Source organism: Sycon ciliatum, chromosome 6, assembly GCF_964019385.1.
Source record: "Sycon ciliatum chromosome 6, ocSycCili1.1, whole genome shotgun sequence".
Lineage (NCBI taxonomy): Eukaryota > Metazoa > Porifera > Calcarea > Leucosolenida > Sycettidae > Sycon > Sycon ciliatum.
The window spans coordinates 14,172,125-14,198,453 of NC_088648.1; the positions used below are offsets into that span (position 1 = coordinate 14,172,125).

General features: G+C 44.3%; 1 protein-coding gene across 1 annotated transcript; it reads right to left on the bottom strand.

The window, feature by feature from the left end:
• Positions 1 to 25,195, bottom strand: LOC135819435 (uncharacterized). The gene is made up of 18 exons (XM_065332645.1): positions 25,116 to 25,195; positions 24,767 to 24,867; positions 22,114 to 22,262; positions 18,446 to 18,587; positions 17,840 to 17,917; positions 15,290 to 15,373; positions 13,341 to 13,502; positions 12,548 to 12,712; positions 11,186 to 11,334; positions 9,651 to 9,789; positions 8,274 to 8,444; positions 6,734 to 6,876; positions 5,618 to 5,762; positions 5,074 to 5,157; positions 3,918 to 4,115; positions 3,402 to 3,584; positions 1,929 to 2,266; positions 1 to 278 (listed from the first exon to the last, which is right to left on the bottom strand). The coding sequence occupies exons 2-18, from the start codon at positions 24,837 to 24,839 to the stop codon at positions 276 to 278; spliced, it is 2,406 nt and encodes an 801-aa protein (XP_065188717.1). The 5' UTR covers positions 24,840 to 24,867; positions 25,116 to 25,195; the 3' UTR covers positions 1 to 275.
• Positions 25,196 to 26,329: the final 1,134 nt, after the last annotated feature.

The following is a 26,329-nucleotide window of genomic DNA, read 5'->3' on the forward strand; positions in this document are numbered from 1 at the left end:
ACCACACACCAAAGACCAAAGTTTCCAAGACATCATGTTGGTAGTCATCGTATTCAAAGAAGGAATGAAGTTAATAACTTTAAAAAACGTATCCAACAAAGAAATTAGATGTGTGCTAAACTGGTACGATCACACTGCAATATATAGCAGATAAACGAAGCATCGCGGGGGCAGCATTGGAATGTAGATGGAATCGTGCACCGCAGAAACATAAAATCGTGTCCGTATGACAGACGGCTTGACTGGAATCAGATGCTTCGGTTTTCTCTGTTCCCTCACTGGAGACACGCAAACATAAACAGGTAGAGTGTAAATGAGGAACAAACACCGGGTTAGGATTCGGTAAAACCATGAATTATGCAGCAGCAGCAGCAGTAGCACGACCATCACCAGCAGCGGCAGCACCAGCAGCAGCAGCACCAGAATAACCACCACCACCAGCATCACCATTATTGGCATCAAAATAATCAACATTCATACTGCCTTTAGCGCATGGTGTGCGCTTCACATGGCAGTACAGCCAGTGAGAAACGCCCTGAGCTTTGTGCATGAAATGCAGCCTTGCGATAATGACCTAGTACCTGACCAGTTGTCTTTGTGGCAATTCTCCATATTTGTGGTGTTGAGCACTCTATAGGCATATGTGGATAATGCCGGCAGAAAAATTGGCAGAATTCGATACATTTTCTGGTAAGTTTCATGCATGTTTGGTACATGTATGTGGATAAAGAAATGGAGCAGAATTCGAGGAGATGCCCGCCATAAGGTTTGTAATACAAACGGTTCTGCCAATTTCACTGCTTTTCGAGCATAATCTGCCACCTTTTCGAGCATTATCCGCACACCCCGGCCCCCTAGCACTCTAGGTAATTTGGGAGAGGTGTTTCTGGCAGCCTCAACTAACACCGCCAACGATGCTCGCGCTGATGTCCGGGCTCGAGGGCTGTGGACCAGGGCACAGAATGCTTTCCTGGATGTCCGGGTTTTTCATCCCGATGCTCCGTCCTATGCCACCAAACCTCTCGACAAACTGTTGGCGGAGCATGAGAGGAAGAAGAAGCTGCAGTATGCTGAGCGCATCATCAATGTGGACCGTGGGACATTTACTCCACTAGTTTTCACCACGGCCGGTTGTTGTACGCCAGAGTGCTCCAGATTTGTCAAGCGCCTGTGTGGCCTCTTTTCGAGTGGTATGGGGACACGACGTTGTATGCCAAGACAATGACATATGTCCGGTGTCGACTGGCGTTTGCATTGTTGCGGTCGACGATCATGTGCATCCGCAGTGCCCCATCGTCATATCACCGTCCTGTGAATGCATTGCGAGAGTTGGCAATCTCGGAGGGCCGGCTGTGAGGTTTTGGAGACGATGGTGGGCAGGACAGTGCCCTTGTATTTTCCTGTTTTTTTTTGTTTTTGTTTTTTGTTTTTTTTTCTCGTTTTTTGCGTTTTTCACACATACAATATTGTTTTCATTTTTTGGTGTTGTGTTCTAATCATTCGCCATGCCACTGTCAATTGTATTCTGTTTGCCCGTAAAAGAGGCCTACTTACTTCCTAGGTAATTTGGGAACTCTTCCTATTATGGGGTCCTGGGATTCTTTGTATGGGTGTCTACTAACTGACAGGTCCTTTGGCGGCTATTCTTTTATTTTTAAAGCATTGTTTATTGTGGTGAATGTCATTCGATGAATTCTCTTTGGTCCTAGTCAAACCTTCAGCGAACGAACAAACTCCTGGATGGACTGTGGAAAGACAAGAAGCGCTGCGGACCCTGTGTGCTCCCTTTCTTACTTTTTGGCCACGCTCAGCTACTTCGAAGTATTTTGTTTTCTGTTCGACTCTCTTTGTAGTGGAGCATTGTACAGGGCACAAACTAATAAGAACAAAAAAAGCACAAAATATCATTGTAATAATTATAATCTTACCGTCTGATGGCAAGCTGGCATGCACACCACCAGGTCTGCTCCGGGAAACGTTTGGTTGCGCTGTGCCGGTGATAAACGAGACTCGTGAAACTCTCCATCATCGCTGATGGTCAGGACGTGGCCTGCCCCACCAGCATAGAAGAAGACTTTTCGGAAAGCCGGGCGCTTTGAAAACAAAAACGTGAGTATCTGCTTCATACATGGCAAATCAGAAGACGTTGGCAAACGACCTTCAGCAGTGGCTGCGCAATTTTCAAGGAAATTGCTATATGTAGGTACCAGGCCACCTCGCGTGCTGAGCATATATTTCGATCCAGCATTCTCTGGGCAGCTGTTCACTAAAAGCAAAAGAGCAGACACATGCACACGAAACGTAACTTATAAGAATCACTTAGTTTCCAAACTAGGCAGATGAAGTGTACAACATCTTTGGCAAATACAGTGAAACCTGTCGAAGACGACCGCTCAACTCAAGGGACCTTCAAAATGTGGTCTCTGTTACCAGGTGGTCTCCTTATCCAGGGTCACTTGACTTGAAATAGCATCTCTTGATCCTGGTTTCAGTGGTCTTCTTGGACAGGTGGTCGCCTTATCCAAGTGGTCGCCTTGACAGGTTCTACTGTACATTTGCTTTGTCGGTACAAGAGGCTTTTCGACTAGGCTTTCTCCAAATCGGCCGGTTTTTTCGCCTATTCGGATTTTCGCTTAGCTAAAAAATACATCAGATTCGGCTGCAAAATCAGCTGATTGTTCGAAAATCGGCTGCAAAATTGGAATACGTTGGAAAATTGGCTAAAACAATTGTTTGCATATTGGCTTCAAAATTGGTGAGATATTGAAAATACAGCTCTGCTAGGTGGAACTGGCCACAACTGTACGTTGAAGTGTAGTATTTTACCAGTAACGATCTGCCTAATGGCTAATGTTTGTTTGGGAGGAGGTCAAACGACACGAGTCACACGCACTAGTACTACAACTACTGAGGTAGATAGCTCGAACGGTAATGCTTGCAGCAACATCATTCGTTCGTAAACGCACTTTGTAACAACATTTGGTAGATTTTTTGGCGATTCTCAAAGCAACCCTCCATTATCGGCGAATAGCTTAGCAATTTTTCACAAAGTCTCCTTTTCAGCTGCCCGATTTGGGGAAAGCCTATTTTTCGACTATAATCATTCTCATTAGAAACAATGCTCAATATCAATATCTTTAAGGAGTGTTAATAATGCATCCACCACTATTCGCCGTAAAATTGGATGTACAAGTAAGAAAAAAATGAGCTACCCCAAGGGCATGATAGCTTTGGGTTTGAGTACAAGGCATTGCAGGCCTAAAGTTTGAAACGGCAGAAATAAGAAACCCTGCGTTCTTTAAAGGCGCAACAAGTATGATATTGCGTGATGGACTGAATACGGATAAAGGTTGCTGTGAACTGTACAGTTCAGTATTATGTCTGATTAATATTGTACTCACATGGAAAACAGCCATCAGTGTTGTATCTCTTCCCCCAATAGAATCCACCATCCCTATCCTTGACACATTCGTAAAACCGTTTAATGGAATGATATCCATTTTCACATGTGGCAGAAACAATCGCACGATGTGGTGCTGAATGGACTCGACCATGAGGTATATCCATTCTTAGGCAACCGACAGCTGCATGATTGGGACGTGAACCACAAGAACAGCATTGACTTAATAAAAAAGTTTACAGTTGACTTTCTTACAAAGGATATTGCCGTATTTTCTCTAATAGGATATGTATGTTGCACATGTCGGCGTGGCTGCGATTAACACTTGTGTCCTAACACACACACACACACACACACACACACACACACACACACACACACACACACACACACACACACACACACCTGTGGCCAAAGAAGCAGTCTGATCGGCAACCACATAAAGGCAAGATATGAATGGCTATTAATGATGAAGTTTAAATAAGGAGAAACATTGTGCTGTAGATGATGAGCTTACGTTTTCCACATAAATGCCCATCGTGAAAAACTGTAGGCCGATCTGGATGTGGAACGCGTCCAGCCACCCATCCTCCTTCCGTACATGTCGCTTTGTTTACAGTGGTATAACCTGCGTCACACGTGGCTAAGACTTCATGATTCACAGGTGTGGTGTTCACAAAGCCATTAGGAACGTACACTGGTACGCACTCTCGCCCTACAAAACAGCGCACAAAATAAAACTCAAGAATTGGAGGCCGAAGTTCTGCAAATTGAGCATAGCTCCATTCAGCCAAATCGTAGGGTTGAGTCAGAACGAGGAGTAATCATAATAATCGTTATAGGGATGTACGGTTTTTACCACCACCTCTGGGTTTACAAAATAACGCTAGTAAGGCAGACCAGCTCCGGAAGGCACTAATTCCATGTATTGACTAGCTCCCATTCAGTCTTGATTCCAGACGGATCACCTGATGATCACGTTCACGGAGAGTGGTCATATGTGCAGCCGTACGCAGACTGGCCAGCAGGTACGATGAACACACAATCACTCACCCATCATTGCCAGCACAGCAGTACAGGTCGGTCGACAAGTCTCAGCAAAAGATTACGGATATGCGCACACTGAGATCCGTAAAAATATTCAATGAGAAGCTATAGTTATGACTATGTCGCCTTTCTGACCTCCTTCCCTCACTTAAAGTACAATGTATCCGGTTACGGTTTTATGTGGTAAATGGTTGATGCAAAAATAAAAAAATAGAAAAAGATTACAGATCATGCTTTATAATAATTAACCTCACAGCCATGCATCATTCAGGATTTCAACCTGCCTCCTACATTATCTTCGATGACGGCAGAATTTGTTCTCTTCATTGCTATTATAAAAATTGTTGTCTCCACGTCGATTATTTGCATATTTCAAGCGGAGATACTCTAGGAGTCAGGTTGAAATCCTGAATGATGCTCTGCGCAAACGCCAAACGCTACTTGGCTAGAAACATTTCAATATTATCTTCTTGAAGCCATGCATATCTTTTATTCACACCCATTCACTACATAATGAAGGGAGGCCTCGTTTTACTCCTTCCTCGCGAAACCTGATAGCCATTTTACTGGAAAAATGGGCAGAAACACTGCATGGGAGGGGGGGGGGGGTGGAGAGTAATACTTACGATGACATTCATAACTCCCCATTGTGTTTAAACATGTGAAGGAGGCATCACAAACAGCTCCATCCTCCTGACATTCATTTCGGTCTGCAAAGCAAGCAATATAGCAAAACAGCGTGAGAATCACCATGAACGTGACTGTTGATTCCCTCAAGCTGTAGACGGCGAGTGGATCTGGAAATTCACACAAATCCATTCCCAGTACCAGAGTTAGTGCACTGCTTTCTGCCTTCGAAAGGTTAATAGCTAAAGCTTTGTTCGTAACTGGCAAAAGTACTCCATAAGTAAAAGGTTCTTGAGAGCTCTAGCATACATATTCGTTAAGGACTTCACCTAGGACAGAATTTCGAGGTGTTACGAAAACGCTTATCGAAGGGCACTAGGTCTTAATATAAGGGAATTCATGAGTAAGTAAACAGAACGAAACACATTATCGCCCATGCCACCACTCTTTTCGTGAGACTAAAGAGCAAAGACGTAAAGAAAATAATTTTTAATATAGTCATCTCAGATGTGATTTTCTCACTGTCACTCACTCCAGGCTTACCTGTGACACAAATAAAGGGACTAGCAGATTGGCCAGAGCTGGCATCAATTGGTTCAGATTCCAGGCTAAACACACTGCCCTCTGACCGGGATTCCTTCAGCCAGGTGCTCGCCAGATTGATGCGCCGAAGTGTCCACGTGACGTACTGCATGTAAGAGACAAGCAGATTTCGGGTTAGAGGAAAGCAGCAAAGCACAGACTGAGGCAATGGACACTGTGACCGGGCCTATCGTACTCTTGAACATTCGTTGCAATGGTGATTATGGGAAGCAGAAAACCAATCTTTTATAGGTAGCTTTGGGACGTTGAGAGCAATGACGCGAAAGGCACCCGCAAGAGTGCAAGTATCACCAACTACAGTTGCGCTTATTCAAATCCGACAGAAAGTACATATTGGACGACCTCAACTCAGTTACTTGCACGCCTTATGAGGAGGCACGAATGCAGCTGGACGTACTCTTGAACAAGTACAGTAAAACCTGTCACTAACGACCACCCCTTGGGGTCAGAGAAAGCGGTCTTTAGTGGCAGGTGGTCCTTAGTTGGAGGTTTGCACCGCACAACCATGTATGCATGTGAGACCGTCCGTGCCTGGCGAAGTGGCCTTTAGCACCAGGCTGGTCGCTAGTCACAGTGGTCTTTAGTTACAGGTTTTACTGCTCAGTAACCGGAACTGGTCCAGGGCGTTAGTTTTTGCACTTCTGGTCTGATGTCAGTGAGCACCAAGTACAGAGTGAAATCATCCATACAGAGCATGACAATATCAACAACAATGGGAACGAAGAAAGCAAGTCGGCTAGAGACTGAACGTGGTAAATAACTGGAATTTTGTATTTTGCAGTGCATGTATTTTGCAGTGCAGGTAGTAGTAGTACATGTACTAGCATTAAGATTGCAGACGGAATGAAATTTAGAGTGGGAAAAGTATTATGTTGGGTAGATTTGCTGCAGCACCGTATTGCTGTTGATACAAGTACATAATATGTGCTTGTATATGTATAATTATTAATTATGTTCTTAGAAGTTCCAGGTACATATACATATACATGTGCTTTGGATCGGGTTAGCAGATTCATTTTTGTCCTTTCGTTTTCTAGACCTCGATGTGAGACTTACGTTGGAGCATGCCGAGCCCGCCAACTTATCGTGCTCTGCTTTGCTGAGAAGCGATGCATTGCGTAGTTCACACTGCCTAGCGGCGTCCGAGTATAGTGCAGGATCCTCGTGGATACTGATATGATATGGAGTGCATACGTCTCCTTCACATTGAAAACAAATAGAACATAGCTTCAATAACAACGTCTGATGCACGAATATGCCCCAGTCACAAGCCCACTTGACTAGAGAATATGGAGGCCTCACGAATTGCGCGTTCGAGTTCGTGAACGTTTCTCCGTGTGCGAACTGGATTGCGAACGTTCACCCTTTTCGTTGGGAAAAGCATTCGAATCACGAACCGCGTAACTCCCCTATAAACAATTAACACCATGGTTGGTTGGTTTATTTTAATTCGCACAGCCAACGTCACTGAAGACAGGGCAGGGACCGAAACCTGGGATGTTCCAGTCAGATTTGTATCGGCACTACATGTAGCGGTACTATTGGTTTGCCCAACCCTCGGGTCCGGCGCATTAGTTTGAAACCTTGCTTTAACTATCTTTTCCCTCTCCTAAGATCTCAAAGACTCATAAGTGTCAACATTCCCTCAGCCCTGGAACCTTTGGATCCGTTGCCTCATTTTCATGAAACACCTCATCAATTTCAAATTCGGTACTTGCAGTATTCCCTCATTGATTTGTTTCCGTCTTCTCTTTGTTCTTTGTTCATGACTGTATTATCCTCCTTTTCTTATAATTATCACCATTAAAAAAGAGGACCAAAAGTTTACAAGTTATCCGTTTTGTCGTTGAATGTCATGATCTCATCAGTCAGTTTTGTGCTAATTGTTGCACATTTTCACTCAACAGTGTTCTGCTTATAACCGTTAGTGTTGGACAAAACGGATAACTTGTAAACTTTTGGTCCTCTTTTTTAATTTTTATCCTTGGCTCTCCATCCGAGTTGAAGTATCACTATCTTCATTATTTTGCGAGAACTGTGGCAATACGCCCAGTGAGAAGGCAGTTTTTGCCTGTGCTTCCGGTGAAGTGAAATAAAGCTAAAAAACAAAACAAAAAAACAGCCTACTCAAGCTCAACTGATGAAGGTTGAATTCCCCGAAACGCTGTTTATTTAGCAGGGAGTGGTGCTTTCTTGCAGGTTTGCCGAGTGGAAGGTTCGATGGACTTCTCGTGTGCTCTGGATGGCAGCCGTTAGTCAGTCAAGTGAGAATTCAAGTCGGCAGGAAAGGCGCGAGCTCCCACGTAGGGAGCAACACACAATTCCTCAAGTATCGCCAGTCGCCTCTTCTTCACATTTTGCCGGTTAGGTAGGCTATGTAATGATAAATCTATTATTGTCCTCATATTGCCCTCATAACCGGTCAATATATGAAATTATAGACCTTGTGAAAGAAACGTCTTCGGCCGTTGTCGTCTACTGGTTCTATTTTATTGACGTCTTTAATCGTGCAATACATTCTACATATAACAAAGCCTTACTGCCACACACACATGTAGTATGTGCGGAGAAATACTGTTATAACAATAACACTTACGCGGTTCACACATGGGCTCGGTCAATACCCATCCGGCCTGATTGCATTCGGCCCAAGCCCCTGGAGCAGGCCTGTAGCCATCATCGCACGTGAAATTGGTTCTGAATCTCTCATCTTCCGGTTTCTCGACTAGGAAGCCATTACCAATCCTCTGTGTTGGACATCGGAGTCCTGGAAAAAGATTACAACTTCAAGGTTGGTTAATTGGTTGGTATAATAAAAGAGTCCATAACCCCCTGAGTGCGCAACTTCACTGATCAGATCTGGGACGCCGAAATCCGTGTTGCGCGTCATAGTATGACATCATGATTAGGGGAAGTGTGAACCGTGTCGGCGGAATGACGCACATCCGACCCAAAAAATGACGTACACCACGGAATACGCCGTCCCACAACCCCACCCCAGTGGCGCACTCTGGGGGATTATGGCATACTGAAACAATGGGATTATGGACCCTTGGCATAATTATTTGACATGCCCCAGCAGACATACAACAACTATCTCATCACTCTGGTTAACTGAAAGCGTAATGGTGGCAAAACTACGCCAGCTGAGTTGTGCTAACATGGCCACCGCACATATCTTTGAGAATTTATGTGCTGCGGCCTCAAACGTAAGAGAAAAATGATCTTCTAGCCGCCAATCCACTCTCCGTACACGGATGGGGCTAAATGGTTTTTTTTACATCCCGCGAGCCCAGGGCTAGTTTATCATGGAACCAAGCGGGAAACGTGCAGAAACAAAGTGCTCAGGCACACACGGTCCCGGTCCTCAAAGGGTTAAGAGTCAACGTCTTTAATCACGAAATATAACCGGACATGGCCAGATTTCTGATTTCGCTCAAAGTTGGCTCCTTTTATAAAAAAAAATTCTCCATTCGCCACATTGTAACAATGGCAATAACCTACCTCCCGTCTCCTTTGTACCGGACCTGCATGCACAATATTCTCTGAAACTCATTGCATTAGGGAACTCTTCCTGGAGCCCTCGTCGACGTCTCGAGATTCGCTAGTGTTGCCAGACACTATTCGCCTTCTGGATCGGTAATAGTATTGCCTGCTCCAATCTCTGCAGAATCCATACTCAAATCTTAGTGGCTCCTTAGTAATCACGTTTCCCCAAAAAGGGCATTTTTCAGAGCACACACTTTCTGGCATGTTGCACATGGAATAGCCTGTTATTGTGTAATGACCGTTTTTTCTATCTCAGCAAAACACAAAATCTGCCCCAGGGCCAAGGCCATGCATTCCTAGTTCTCTTTTACGTCCGAGCTATTGGGAGAAACCAAAAATGATAATAATAAGCTCAATAGACCTTATGCACGTTATAAAGATGTACGAAGCTCTGTACTATGACCGTAGCTGCAATTTAGCTTACCTTTAGCACATACAAAGGGGCTAGCAGATTGGCCTGTGCTAACGCTTTCAGATTCCAGTGTGAAAACAACACCGGTTGAAGGTGATGTCTTTAACCAGGTGGTTGCCAAATTGTGAATTTTTAATCCAGACATGATATACTGTATGAAGTGCAATTCATAAAACACACACACCCGTGTGCATATACACACATACACGAACACACACGCACACGCACACATACATTCACAAAATACACTTCAAGCTAGGTTTTCACTTTTACAGAAGAAACCTTTTACGATGTCCAGATCAGAGTGCTGTTGAGAGCAGCCCTACACACAACCTAACTTCATCATGAATTGTTCTCCTTCTAAGGCAAACCTATATCTGTTTTAGCATTCGCAGGGTTAGAACAGATCATGGTCGGGATCATCCACTCAAACATCACTTTTCTGGCAATTTACAGAGGATTTCTCGCACTCACACAAATGGGCGTACGCATGTTCATGGCTTTTGTAATCCAATATGTTCTTTCTTGTTGCTGTTTCTTGTTCTATGCAGGCATGTGTAAATAAATGCTACTGGGCGCTCCAAAATTATCGATTTCACTCATACGCACAGTCTCGCATTGCCGTACACACATACCATTTTTGTGCACAAAACTTACTATCAAACACTCCCATATGCAAACACTCAATCACTCACGATTGTCCACACACAATAGTCAGAGACAGACATTTTCTGACACACAAGCAGATTCACACACACACACACACACACACACACACACACACACACACACACACACACACACACACACACACACACACACACACACACACACACACACACACACACACACACACACACACACACACACACACACACACACACACACACACACACACACACACACACACACACACACACACACACACACACACACACACACACACACACACACACACACACACACACACACACACACACACACACACACACACACACACACACACACACACACACACACACACACACACACACACACACACACACACACACACACACACACACACACACACACACACACACACACACACACACACACACACACACACACACACACACACACACACACACACACACACACACACACACACACACACACACACACACACACACACACACACACACACACACACACACACACACACACACACACACACACACACACACACACACACACACACACACACACACACACACACACACACACACACACACACACACACACACACACACACACACACACACACACACACACACACACACACACACACACACACACACACACACACACACACACACACACACACACACACACACACACACACACACACACACACACACACATGCTCTCTCTCTCTCACACACACACACACACGCACACACATCCACACACGTATACACACTGACAAACACGCACACACAGACAATTGTCTATGCCAAAGATCAATTATCTGGCTTTCTATTTCTAGACCAACATGTGAGGCCTACCTTGGAGCACTGGGACTGTTTCAATGCATCATAGGATTGTTGCGTTAATAGCGTTGCATCGCGGCGTTCACACTCACTATTTGCATCTGCGTATAGCGCTGGGTCCAAATGGACGCTTACATTGTACCAGTTACATACAATAGGGTTATCTTCACGAGGTCAAGCAAGAAGAAAACAGAGCACAAAATGAAATGAAATTAGGACAACCTAAAGGCATTTTGGCTGGAGATTACGACGGAATGTATTCATGCACTACACACATTATGTGTGGTTTAAACATTTTACCCCATTTACGTATAGAATAAACACCGATGTCGCAGTGTTTAAGGGAATATATACACGTACTGCTATAAAAACCGAGGCGTAGCCGAGTTTTTATAGACAGTGTTTATATTCCCATAAACACAAGACAGAGGTGTTCTTCTATTTATACCTAGCTTCGTTTTTGGCCTGAAATACCGGTCCGAAATAGCTATTTTAGTATCCCAGTATACTATAGTATACTATTATCAAGAGTACATATCTACTCTTGCTATTATGATTAGGTAGCATTGCGTGTTCCAGACCTAAGACCTATCTTTCAACCAACATCTGCATCAACACCCTGGTGGCTGGGTGGTCAAGATATGTGCTTGGGAGTCTTATGGTTAGGTTCGATTCCTGCTAAAACTTCTTTCTTCTCTTCAATTTTTTTCTTTTTCAATTGGAGAGGAAATTTCTAAGTCCCTTGAAAGTTGAAAAGTTACAACCTCTAAGTGGGTAATATAGCAACTTCGTTTATAACGACATTCGGCGGGGCATCAAAAAAGTGTCCTTATTCGCGAAGTGTCGTTATACCCGAAGTCTCATTATTATGTATTTAATACAGTTGGATAGAACTTTGCTCTGGGCATGGAAATTCTGTCGTTATTCGCGAATCCGCAGTCGTTATTAGCGAAGTTGACTGTACCCCACGTTAAAGTGGTGAATATGGAGATATATTCACCAGTTATAGATCACAGGTATTAGTGGGGTTAACTTGAGCTGGGTATAAAGAATATTATTTTACGAAATACTCCATTGTGAGCATACTGTTTCTCCAGTGTTCAGAAATTTAAAATACAGTACCGGTAGTAGTTTTCACCAGTGGCATACGCGAAGGGCAACAAAACGGAAAATCTAAAAAAAATATGGGCCGAGTACTCAGCAAATATGCCAGTGTTCAAAGCTGGGAACGTGGGAAATCAGTCCACACGAAACGATGGCTGAAAAGTGGTGATAGACGGTGGCATCGTATTAGAAGCACATCTGCGCTTAACACAACCATCCTAGACTAGTAGTGCAACTGGCATGACGAAACCCAGTTGCACAATTGATACTAACCTGGTGGACATAAGGGCTCGGAGTAGGACCAGCCAGTCTTGGTGCAAGTAGCCTTAGCCTCATATGCCTTGTAGGAGCCGTTGTTACACGTTACTTCGGCATCATGATTAACAGGCGCATCTGCTAATGACCCGCTGCCAATTCGTTTTGCTTCGCACTGTGTTCCTGCAAAAATGATCGTAGCATGCCACAAGAAGATAATTACATTAATTTTGATAGCTATCCAAACCCAGATATTTGTAAGTGATACTTACCCATACTTGAACAAAAAATATACAGAACTGTTCCTAGCCATGGAGCGATGATTGCAGAAAATGGATTTAAGGTTGTTGCCTTCCATATAATTATCTAACCAGCACAATCTACAAGAGGTGTTTTTAGGGGTATCGGATACTAGCAAAATAGTGGTCGTCGAGGCCTGGAACGCCTAACCCTGAGCAACCCTGACTCTTCCTTCTTTCTGATGTTCACTAGGATTTTATTCGTGCTTGAAAAGGACATCTTTAAAGGTTTGTATCCATGGTGAGGTTTTAGTTTGAAGAGCACTATAAGTGAAATACTTCGTGCACAATCCTCATAAGCCTGGGTGGGGGGGGGGGGGTGGAGGTTGGGTGGGGGGGGGGGGGGGGGGGGGGGGGTGGGGGGTGGGGGATGGGTGTGGATGTAGGGGGGGGGGGGGGTTGTGCCTGGAACACTGTATACCGTACAGAGAGTGGTGCTTTCTTGAAGCACGGTTTACCAAACGGAGGGTATGATGGACTTCTCGTGTGCTTCTCCTAGTCCTAGGACTTACTTGGTGTACACATGAATTCATTGTAGGACCAGCCATTTATACCGCAAGAAGCCTTTTCTCCTAATGCACTGAAGCCATCTTCGCAGATGGGTTCGACGGATTGATCTACGCTCGTCCTTGCTAGTGAACCGTTGGATATCTCAATTGCGCCGCAGTGTGATCCTGCAAAAAGCAAAATGCAACAAAGAGCTCATTACATCAGCTAGCTGTCAAAACACGCATATTGTCGCATACGAGCAACCCACAACATACCCAAGAAGGGTATCTTCACACCAAGAAGATAATTATAGCCCTGACCCTAGCTTGGTGAATGCAGATAGGGATACCAGTTTGTGGTTACGAGCTACAGATGAGGTCAGATATTGTAAATTGAAGTCCAAAGTGAATTGGCTGCCGATATTAGTAGGAATGTCTGAATAGGAGTTAAGAAACTTTTCCGCGGGCTTTGCACAGTCGATCCACACCCCAAAGGGAACCTCCTGCACATTTTGAGTGAAATCGGAGAGATTCACTTCCACATAATAATACTTATATACTAAAAATTATACTTTGGTATTCTCACACATGCTCTCTTAAGGGTCTTCACGAACATTATGAAAGTTTTCTGTTTCACAAGTATACTTTCAAGCCTTCTCGTCAGGTGAAATACAGGCAAAGGGAAAGGTACAACAAGAACAGTGGATTCAGTAGAGTAAGGAGGTGATAAACAGTGCCAAGCAGAAGATAGCTTAAAAAACCCAGTGAAGATGCGTTACCTATACATATACATAAAGCAATAAAGCCAGAAAGTTGCAAGTGCGAGAAAACCCAACAATCGTGAAGTGTGGTGCGACAACAAAAGACAACCAATGGGAATAACGAACGCGTTTTTGACGACCTAACTAATAGTCGTCGTCTTTCTCCATAAATCCTGATCGTCGCGCGAACAACAGCCACTATTGCCTAAAACTACGACACAACAGTATCAAGCTCGCCCCAGCAGAAGGACACGAATGACGAGCGCTAAGACGGAGAAAGAGAGACAGGGTTAGCGAAAGCTGACTAGTGCAGGTACGCTGTCATCTCCTGAGGTGGTGGGCCAAGCAGCGAAGTGAAACGGAGGAAGATAGAAGGCATATGGAGGCACCGAAACCTATTGCCTGTCACATACTAAGTGCCATTTAGCGTTGACAGCTGTCAGCTGACAGCCTCAAAAGTTTGAAAATCTGCTCAAAAAACTCTCGATCAGAACTCTGCGCACTCTCAATAGGGGGGCACAGGAAAAAACTCGGCGACAAAGAACGTTTCGTATCGACGCCCTGGACTGAATTCGGCACGTCCAACAAACGGAATAGTGTTCTCTGATATATTTTCTACGTGCTGGGTATGGTCGTGTTTAGTTGGAAGCTCAGTGCATCACCGCTTTCTATTTTGAGACTTGGCCGATGGACTATTATGGTGATTTCCATGGTGATTACCTTAGGCGGAAGTTACGTAGACATTACGTCAATGCATACTGGTTAGTTACTTTTGTGATGTCTCTTCAGGCGATAGATATGAAATTAGACTAGCACTTCTTTTAGGGAAAAGTGCAGTGCTACATTTGTAAATGGCACGGGTGTTATTAATGTGGTACCAAGAGTACATAACCCCAGGGGGGGGGGGGGCTTGTGGACTCTTGATGGTACTGTTGAAGGTGTGGTCACTCATGAGAGTGGGTATTTGCCAAAGGTGAAGAAGACGTTGGTGTGACTTCGCGATAAATGAGGAATTGTGTGTTGCTCCCTACGTGGGAGCTTGCAAGTGAGAATTCAAGTCGGCAGGAATAGCGCAAGCTCCCACGAAAGGAGCAATACAAAATTCTTTTTAAAGATAATAGAATAATAAAAACAATGTAAAGGTTCGTCGTAAAGAATATTCCAGGTGAAGGCCTGATAAACGTTTCAATGAACGCCGCTTGCGACACTTACCACGACACATGTAACTGCCAATGGTGTTTGTACAATTGAAACCTGGATCGCAAACATCTGGCGAGTCCTCACACTCATTTCGATCTATCTCGCATGCAACATAGAAAACAAGACACGATTTATAGACGAGAAAATGGTTATCTTTCTAACGAATCTGAGGCCAGCACAAACAAAATCTAGACTTGTTGAGAATACATGCACTGCACCATAATCATAGGTAATCCAGGTGTCAAATGGTTCGAAAATGAATTTTGCATTTTAATGCATTATTCATTTTAAAATGTTCCAAACACCGTCGTCATTCACGTTATTAATTACAGGCTGAAAGACATTTCAGAATTCAGAAAACACTTAAGATAAGGGCAATTTCGCTGATATAGGCCTAATAGTTCGGATGCGGTTTATTTGTGTCGTAAACCAAGCATAAACATAATTACATCGAACTACGGAATAGGGAGAACCGGGATACACTTCGATATTAAAATTGAGAAATTTGTTGGGATGCAAAGCAAAGAGCAAAAACACGATGGACCGAAGATGAAAGCGTCATGGCGGCATCATTTCGCCAGCTGAGTAGTGTTAACATGATCACCACACATATCTTTGAGTAGTTGAATGCGCTGCAGCCACGCATGTAAGAGAAATCCGCTCTTGGTCCATGTATCGAGCTCAATGGTTTTTCTTACATCCCACGAGCCAACGGCTAGTTTGTCATGGCACCAAGCGGCGACCGCACAAAAATCAAGCGCTCAGGGGCTTTGCAAAACCTTGCACTAGCTTCCCAGGACAGGAGAACTGCGCGGGCCATCTTGCGCCACTGTTTCGCTGATTTGTTGTGGTGGAACAGTTCTTCTTTCTCGTCTTGTTGAGCTGGTGATCAGCAAGTGACTCTTCGCGGCGGCTTTCATTCGAGTTTCTGGGAGCGTAGGGGTTATTCCCATGGTTTCTAAGTGCTGGAAGCGAAAGGGCATATGTAGGCGCTCCGTGGGTGCTTTCCTGCCACGTGGTTGAATTCAGTTAGTGCATGACTGTGGGAGAGAAATTTGAAATTTTTAGTGAATATATTTATTCAAGACCACTAAAGTCTTGTCGGCGCTTGGGGACATGTTGTAGCAGACTATGGTGGTGGTCTTCCCCACATTTCAAAACGTAGTCTCGCCCTTGAAGATGGCCTTCGCACTGGCCGCCTTTGGACAGTTTAAATAGATCGATTCGTTCGAGGGACTCAGCAAGTCGTCAGTCGAAAGTTGGATGGCTAGATATTACTAATTTACTAGGTAACTTGAATCGGTTTGCGAAGATAGTTGGTTCGGCTGCGCTTTGTTGTGGTGTGCAGCGGTGGCCCATCGTTCTTGTACCTTGTTTGAATACTTGGCGAATAATTTTTCGATTATTTAATTTTGGAGCATATCGAAGAAACGCAGCGTTTTGGGACCACACTGTCCTGCTGGGTGAATGAAGTCCACCAGGGGTTAAAAGGAGGCAATGTTCCAACGGCCTATCATTTTCTAAGATTGGAGAAAGGACAGCAGAGTTGCGAAAATTTGAACACTGGTTTATTATGCACTGTACAAATGTATGCACTGTCAGAACGAGTTTACTCGTCCTCGTAAATACAGCGAACATAATTTGGACAAGTTAACTCGTGCTCGGTCCTCAAAGGGTTAATAGTCAACATCTTTAACCACCAAATATTTTCGGACTTGGCCAGATTTCCGATTTCGCTCAAAGTTCGCTCCTTTTATCAAAACAATTCCCCATTAGCCACATTGTAACAATGGCATTACTTACTTTCCGTCTCCTTAGTACCTGCATGCACAATATTCTCTGAAAATCACTGCTTTAGACAACTCTTCTTGGAGCCCTCGCCGACGTCGTCCCGAATTGTATTGCAAGGCCCACCGACAGGCATGACCACTCGAGGTCAATTGGGACGCAACCTTCCCCTCCCCCTGGCCCACAGTGCTTCTGGCGCATGCCGACCGCTTCTAGCCAGCTGCCGACTCTGGAATGGCCTGCCCGACTGTATGATGTCCATAGTATGTGTCCGTGAATTCAAACGCATGCTACGCGTATTTTACTTCGGTTAAATGTACTGGCTTTCGTAACCTGCTGATGAGGCTCGATAGAATCATGCTAAGATGACCCGATTTGTAAATTTGAGATCCATTTTTTTCTGCTCGTCTTGACCCTGCCTCCCCTAATTGCTACTTCCATTTTCGTATTTTTATTTTCATTTATTTTTCTCTTCATTTCTGACTCTTCTTACTGGTTGTCATCGCTTCCATAATAACGTTATTGGGCAGAACTGCCCGTTTGCCGTGCGATGTAAAATAAATAAACAACAACAACAAAAACGTCTCGAGATTGGCAAATGTTGACGCTCCTGACCCGAGAGCCAGACAATATCCGCCCTCCGGATCGGTAATAATATTGCTCGATCCAATCTCTACAGTAGCCATACTCAAATCTTATCTACTCCTGAAAATCATTTCAATGAGCGCCGAGGCAAGACCATTCCTCGAACAAACAGCAGATCACGTAGCCTACCTTCACACTTGTAAGTCCCTTTGCCATTGACACAGATTTCTCCTTGAGGACATGGATCAGTGCTGCACTCATCCCAATCTTACACATGGAGAAAAAAGTGATTATACAGAGCAATGAGAGCACGGACATGCAGTGGAGATAGAATTCAAGGACTTTCTTCAAGGGTATAATACATATAGTGCATAATTACGACACTCGGCGGGGCATACTGCACACTAGCATATTGATGGACATTTTTGTGATTCCGTTTTTGAATTCATAATATGAATTCAAAAACGGAATCACAAAAATGTCCATCAATATGCTAGTGTGCAGTATGCCCCGCCGAGTGTCGTTATACGCAAAGTTGACTGTATAATTATAATAGAATCATTTTGTTTGGACAAGTGAATTGGCAAACCTGTGACTTGTGAAAATACTGCCACTGGCTTAACGAAATGGTTTCGGTCGAGGAAACAAGCACCACCCCGAATGGCGTTCGCCAGTTCGAAAATTTATCTTGAATGCGCCACGGAACAAAGAAAATAATGGACCTCGTGATTCCCAGAGTGAGATACTGCTATATATGTCCTCATTATGAGAAACCAATTTATGTACATCGCTTACCTCTTGCACATATGAATGGCCTGGGCGAATCGTCCGGCTGCTCAGTGATCCTGGACCTCTTGATATCAAGAGAACCTTTTCCCTGTCTATTGTAAAGCCATATATGTTGTAGTCCCCGCCAGACAAGTCTGCCTATTACTTCCTGGAATCAAATTTAAAGCAGGCAGGCACAGTGGGTTGGTCAAAGACCATGATTGAGATACGAGAGATACCTGGTTCAAGTCTTGCTTGGGAACGGTTTTTCCAGCCGTGCTGTTACCCACAGTCAATTGGGAACTTGTTGCCAGGCACAAGGCGTACATGGATGCGGCGAATGGGGTTTCTCGGCACTTGTGCGAGTGGTTGTGAGACTTATCCACTCACCCCACCGTAATGCGCTGCATATGCGGCTAGGGTTTACCGGGTGTTAGCGGCCTTCGTGAGTTCCCTTGGGAAGGGACACGATAATTTACTTTTAATCAAATTTAAAGAGCGCTTTCAGAGTTGGTCAGCAACATTGCACATCAAGTTCTTATCCCCGTCATACCATGGTAAGTAAATCATGCTTGCTTTCTCATTTTGCAAGTTTTATATTTCGATCTTGTTTGCAATAAATTGCAGTCAAAACGAGAATGTAAAGTTACATTACCATCTAAGTTGGAACGCTGTTGGTTTGCGCATTCGAGTAGTTGTAGAGATGACGTGGACGTTTTTGGTTTGTTTGAATTTTTATTAACATCGCAAACCAAACGGGCGGTCCTTGAACATCATGACGACATCAGTGAGCATTGTGCTAAATATTACATCCTCTCACTGCACACATTTGGCGCTTTCGATTACACAGTTTGGTCCAGGTTTTATAATTCTCGAATGCACAGAGTTAACGGATTGCGGCCATGTGAACGAACGACTACACTTAGAAATCGTAAAATGGGATCACGTGATGATTCCTGTGCACACCTCACACGTGCAACTAGCATGGCATTTTGGAGGTTTCGCTCTACGGAATTACGGATAAAGATCGAGAGGTTCTGCTATACGTGAAACGCAGAGAAATCACGTAGGCCCGGGAAGTCTCTTCGCGTTCCCGTAAAGTAAAGAAAAGCTGTTCTGCTCTACGTTCACGTAGAGAAATCACGTGAAATGTGTACTGGGACTTTCACCTTCCATATTTGGCAGTTTTCTGCCTGCAGTTGATCGATGCCCAGCAGATCCATACGCATTTTCTCTGCGTGTGCCACAACGTAGAGAACCTCATCTCCGCGTAGAAATCTGGACACAAAACACGCGAAGCCGTAGACTCTAACCCAGACACCTGCTCTCTACGTGATTTCTCTACGTTTCACGTATAGCATTTTTAATTTTTAATTTTTTATTGAAAAACCGCAAACCTTCAGACATGTGAGTGTGCACATGATATACAGTGTACATACGTATGTATGGAGAAGGCAGCACGGAAACGGCAGTGGTGGTGAGGCCTGGGCAGCTCGTCCGACCGTGGGTCTCGGAGTCAGCACTGGGCAGACGCATCGGGGGGGGGGGGGGGGGGGGGGTGGTAGCTTAGGAGATAAGGGATACGTTACGTAGGAACTGCACGGAATTTTCAAACGTAAAAATCAGAGCTACTAGGGAGGTTCTGCTCTACGTTTTGGAAAAACGATGCAAAGAATCACGCGAACTCTCTTCGCGTTCCCATAACCTAAAGAAATCCTATTCTGCTCTACGTTCACGTAGAGAAGTCACGTGGAATGTGTACTGGGAATTTCCCTTTCCATATCTGGCAAATTTCAGCCTCCACTCCTAATGATACCCAGCAGATCCGTACGCATTTTCTTTGCGTGTGCCACAACGTAGAGAACCTCATCTACGCGTGGAAACCGGGACCCAAAACACCCGAAGCCGTAGACTCTAACCCAGAAATCTGCTCTCTACGTGATTTCCCTACGTTTCACGTATAGCAGAACCTCCCTGTTGACTTTCACTCTACGTGATTTCTCAACGACTGCTAAACATGCGTGGTTGCTTTGGAGACGCGTTGGCTGCATGCGCCCACAGCATGCACCACGAACAGAAACCGCATTTACCCTTTTATTTTGCACGTGGTGTTCGGTGTGTGTACCTTGTGTTTCGCGCGGCTTGAACGTTGCCTTGCATGGCATGGACAAATCCGGAAAACGCGAAATATATTTCAAAAAGTCCTACGGAGGACCCAACGTAGGAAACAGCTTTCCTACGTAAATCCGTAGAGAGATTTATGTGGAACCGAACGGTGCATCCGCCACAACTAATTCTAAAATTGATCGAAATGTGTGTAATCTATTAAACGCACTCAATATGACAATAAGTTAGAAAGCTATGGTCTTTCTGCGTCTTTTGCTGGGTTACAACGAAGAGCGACTGGAATGGAAAGAAATCGTTGCGGTTACTACTATCATTAACACGATAATGCCGAAAACGCACCCGAAACCGAACGAAAATGGAAACGCACTTCAAAGTAGTTTGAAATGTTTTCAAAACGCTTCCGCTCTATTTTAAACAGTGAAAACGATTGGAAAAGAAGCGCGGTCATGGAAACCATTCCACGCGGCAATAAACATGGTAATATGGTGTGGAAAATATTCAAACCAAGAGCTCAAACCAGCGTTCATGAGCTAGAAAACTGCAACTAGCGTGTTGATTCGCGCAAATGGTTTGAAAACAATTCAAGGGCAATTCCGTTCCGTTTCATTTCGTTTCGTTTCGTCTCCGTGTAAACGCTGCCTTAATTAATTGTTATCATTGTCTCTCCATCCAAGTCTAGCATGCACAGTGGTTCCATTGCTATTAGGGATCATGCCATTTGGGATTTTGATACTGCATAGGCAGTATTGAGTATTGGCTCTATTTCTAGGTCTATTGAAAAAATGTTAATCCTTCGCTAACTGGAAAAACCAGGAACAGCACGTACTTCCTGCATTTATAAGCCAACCCCACAAGCAACAGCATCAGTATGAGTCCATAACACTCGTGCTCTTGAGAACTGTTCAGAAGCATTCCGGAGCATTCAACATTAAATGTTTTCAACAAGTACCGGTCAATCGCCAAAGGATAATTTTGGATCTCTTGAGGGAACTTTAGGTGGCCTATAACACAAAGCCTACAGTCCATTCATCGGCAACAGTCCCGCAGGCTTTTGAAAGTCCGATTTGGGCCGAATTGAGGATCAAAACTCCAATTTTAAATTGAAGAAATCTGGGTTTGGGATCTGCTTTTCGAAACATTTTGCCATGCCATACCTGTCCTAATTTTGGAAAACCTGGCTGAATTTCTATTTCTCTGTTCCTGGACTTTTCTGCACTCAACTGTGGCAAGGAGTACATGTAATTGCAAGGGTCACACAATGCAGGATGTACTGTTGTTTTCACGATATCTACAACTATGTGCGGGAGACACCAAAAAGTTAGGGTGCCAGTTTCCACTGAATGGACTGTAGAACAAACGATAGGGCATGACGGGAGTGAACAGGAAATTCTCATCATGGCACTTAGTGTCTGATAGCAGTCCTACAGACCGAATTAAACATATCTAATAACCACAGTGCCTTGACAAACGAATCTATGTGAGTGCCTTATTGGCTTGATGAGGGTGTAGGTATTATAGTGATTAGGTGCAGAATGTTTTCAGAACTTTTAGCCATGCCAAATCCTTACCTTGTAGCACTGGGAATTTTTCAGCAAGTTATGTTCTTTGATTCTAAGAAGCCCTATGTTCTGTTCCAAACAGGCGCTACGGGCACCTCTGTACGAAAGTTTGTTGGTATTGATGCTAACATTGAATCCGTCACAGAAAAATGTCCTCGCTGTGGAGAAAGATCACAATGGGCACATCGTATCTGTCATTTTACGCAGCTGGCGTTGTTTCGTCAACAATTCTGAATGTATCATTGTATTTACAGCTACATATACATGTATAAAATCAGTAAACGAAGCACAGATGCCATAATAATAATTATTATTATTATACTTGAAAACACCGCCATTCCGGCAACAGGCTCTCAGCTGCACCAAATAAATATCTTTGCCAATATTTCGCCCATTGGGCATCATCAGGGCATTGAGGAAGGGGAGGCCAAATTACGAAATATAAAGACGAATAATGCAGGCAGATGAATGTTCAAGAACTAAAACATCATGGTGACACAATTGGCAAGGCCAGCAAACTAAACAATCATCACTTGTAAGGTGACCTAAACAAAACGAAAGATGAGAAAGCTCACACATACACACAGACACAATTTGGCAAGAAAACTAACGCTAACACTAACACTAAAGTTTACAATCATCACCTGTAAGGTGACCTAAACAGAAGAAAGAAGACTAGTAAGACTATCACAGCACGTACAAGAACACTTTCAAGTGTGGGAATGCTAGAGGCGATCTATGTATATGACAGCGGTGTATGTGCAAAGTATGTGTATGTGCTGTGTCATGTGTATGTGCTGTGTCAGCTACAGTGAAGCCAGATCTCTACAAGCGATATATCGACGACTGCATACTACTGTGGAGACATGGCTGGAAAGGTTTAACAGCACTTCTAGATCACTTCAACGGACAGCACACTACTATCAAATTCACAATGGAACACTCGGTCAACGAAATTCAGTCAGTGAACTTCCTGGATCTAGCGCTGTCTGTGCGTGGAAACAGCATAGAGTGGGAGCTCTATGTTAAGCCTTCCCACAGTGGTGTCCACCTGTCCTATGAATCATGTCTCCCCTGGTCGTGTAAAAGAGCTGTTGCAACGAACCAATTCTCTCGAGCTATCCGTAACTCGTCAACACCGGAAGCGGAAGACAGGAGCATGTCCATAATTGAAGAGTTGCTCGAGAGAAATGACTATCCACGCACCGAGATAAACGCAGCACGACGAGCAGCCAAGGGGAAGAGACTACACACCCGTCTCAACAACAGCAGCGTGACTGCAAGCGCAGACACAACCAATTCAAGTCAGTCATCAAACTGCCCTTCATCAACGACTCACTTGCCGCTCGTGTCTCACAACGTGTTCGAAAGTTCAGTCCGCATGTTCGTGTTGTCTTTGTGTCTGGCCCTTCTTTGAAGGATATGTTGGTCCGATCGTCGAGTGCTGTACGTGTGTGTCCCCGTGAGAAGCAGCGATCGGAGGTGAAGAGAGGGAGAGGTCGACCAATGGAGTGTCGTGCATGTGATGCGAGTATGGTGGATAGTCAGTGTTTAGTCAAAGGTGTTGTCTATTGTATGTCTTGCACGTTGTGTGCGGAATTGTACGTTGGTGAGACCGAGCGGCCGGTGAGGGACCGATTCGCTGAGCACTACCGAGAGGCAAGGGCGATGGTGGCGAAGGCTCCCTGGGGCTTCCACTATCGTACCCAGCATCGAGAATCTTTAAAGTCTTCCAACTTTCTGCCCTTCCACCAGGCAAAGATTCTCGGCAGGGAGGCTTCGCTACCATCAAGGAAACTGCTTGAAGCTATCAAGATAAGGAAGCGCAAACCAGCAGTCAATTGCGATGACGGCTGGCGCCTAATTGACTGATTGGATGTCACCGGATCGTCACTGGAATCGACACCCATCTCCTCGAACTACCACTGGACTTTACCACCTGACACAGCACATACACATACTTTGCACATACACCGCTGTCATATACATAGATCGCCTTTAGCATTCCCACACTTGAAAGTGTTCTTGTACGTGCTGTGATAGTCTTACTAGTCTTCTTTCTTCTGTTTAGGTCACCTTACAGGTGATGATTGTAAACTTTAGTGTTAGTGTTAGTGTTAGTTTTCTTGCCAAATTGTGTCTGTGTGTATGTGTGAGTTTTCTCATCTTTCGTTTTGTTTAGGTCACCTTACAAGTGATGATTGTTTAGTTTGCTGGCCTTGCCAATTGTGTCACCATGATGTGTTAGTTCTAGAACATTCATCTGCCTGCATTATTCGTCTTTATATTTCGTAATTTGGCCTCCCCTTCCTCAATGCCCTGATGATGCCCAATGGGCGAAATATTGGCAAAGTTATTTATTTGGTGCAGCTGAGAGCCTGTTGCCGGAATGGCGGTGTTTTCAAGTGCAAGGAATACGCTGCAATGGAGTTTGGGAATTCTGAAGAAATATTATTATTATAGTTTTAACTAGACCTTTCATACCATACTTTTCAAGTCGAATACAATGGTGATAAGCTTGTAGTCAAGCCGAAACCCAGACACCCGTATGCACATTATCAGCAAACCTACACTGCAGTATTGCACTTGCACTGGGTTTTACCACCCTTTAGCACCAGCAAGTTATCAGATCTTGGCGCCTCGAACCAAGTGGCATTCTCACCTTCACATTCCGGTAGCACAGCCATGGCGGCCAAGGAGACCAACACCAGCACGGGGAGAAGTGGCACTCGCATGTTGAAACAGGTACGGAAAATGTGGTTTCTACGTTTGGGAGAGAAAAAAAGAAGGTTTGCATATCCGTAACGTATCATAACAAAATTGAATATTTATATAAAAGCGAACAATTATGCTGCACAACAGTGAGACCAATTTTGCGATGCAACAAAACATCCATCAATGTTCATAAGCGCACTGAAAAAATCTAACAGCTATTATGCCAGGCCACAGTTAAGAGGATGCCATACAAGATGCACCGACCCCAGAGTATGGCAATAATTCAGGCGTTTTACCTTTCTCAGCAAGGGGTCCAGATCGCTGCCCGAAGGGATGGCAGTAGACAGATCAGTACACCAACCTTACCCAACTAAGAGCAAGGAAAACTGTGACGAGTATTTCACTATCACTGTTTTTATAATTCATGTTGTTCCTGGTGTTGGTCCAAACATGGGCTTGCAGCAATCGATTCCAAATACGGTAGATAGGATCATGGGGCCTAGGACATGAAGTTGTGGGCCTAGGCAGTGATCCTGTTCTGCCTAACAAGGGGCTAGAAAATTGCTCTTGAGGCAGCATCACTTTAAACTGGATATTCAACGCATAATGATCTCCAAGCTGCTGATAGCATTCTATAATTGACTTTGACGCTCTATATATAGTTTCTCAAGTCTTACTCTAGCGGGAATTCTCCCTAAGTAGTACAGGGCTCACTGCGTGATGTGAATTCATTCCACACCCTATTTTTGTGAACAGAGGTACCGGTACACCCGTATAAAGCACTTCTGCCACGGAGTATTTTTAACATCTGGTTTGCCACGTTACAGATTGCGACACGAAAACGTGCCTCCAATTCATCCTACAGAATGACCGACAGCTCTGATATGAGTGCACAGAATGAAGCCGTTGAATTCTCACCAAAGAAATGTACTGCTCTTTAGATTCTTATTATGACTCCTTGTAGGAAGAAGATGGGACATTATGAATACGACCTTTGAGCATAATTATTTCCAAAGATGCAGCCGGACAATATACTGTCAGAAAGTGAAACAAATAGGGAAAAAAGACACAGATACATGTGAAATACACGAGTGTTATGGGACTGCGTTTAGCCGGGAGCTAACACGTGCAAGCAGTCATGACCTGGCGTTACCATGTGTCACTGATCACTTTCAATAACATTACACCTGGCGCTAACACATGTCCGAAGTCCAGATTTACAACTTTCGAGCCGCGAACGTTCACCTTTATCGAAAGACCATATGATCTCGTCTCCTCATCATCCTGTAATGTGTATGCAGTATCAGTAGACTCGAAAAGTTGCTATAATGTTCATTCCTGTTCCATCAACCTTCCCCTCTTTGGCCTCTCGTGAGCATTCCAATTTGGTTGTGTTTTCTTTCGCACTATGGAGATCTGTTGGAGCTAGGTGTCGTGGCCGATTTTAAAAGCTTTGTTATTCATTAGACTTCATTAGACTTCATTTTTGATTTGAGCTGATAACGTCACG

Excerpts from the sequence above, each read along its gene's own strand:
- LOC135819435 (XM_065332645.1), bottom strand. The coding sequence starts at position 24,839 with ATGCGAGTGCCACTTCTCCCCGTGCTGGTGTTGGTCTCCTTGGCCGCC. Across the intron at positions 8,445-9,650 it reads CCCCTTTGTATGTGCTAAAG|GACTCCGATGTCCAACACAG; the intron begins GTAAGCTAAATT and ends ATCTTTTTCCAG. Across the intron at positions 5,763-6,733 it reads CGGGCTCGGCATGCTCCAAC|TACGTCACGTGGACACTTCG; the intron begins GTAAGTCTCACA and ends TCTTACATGCAG.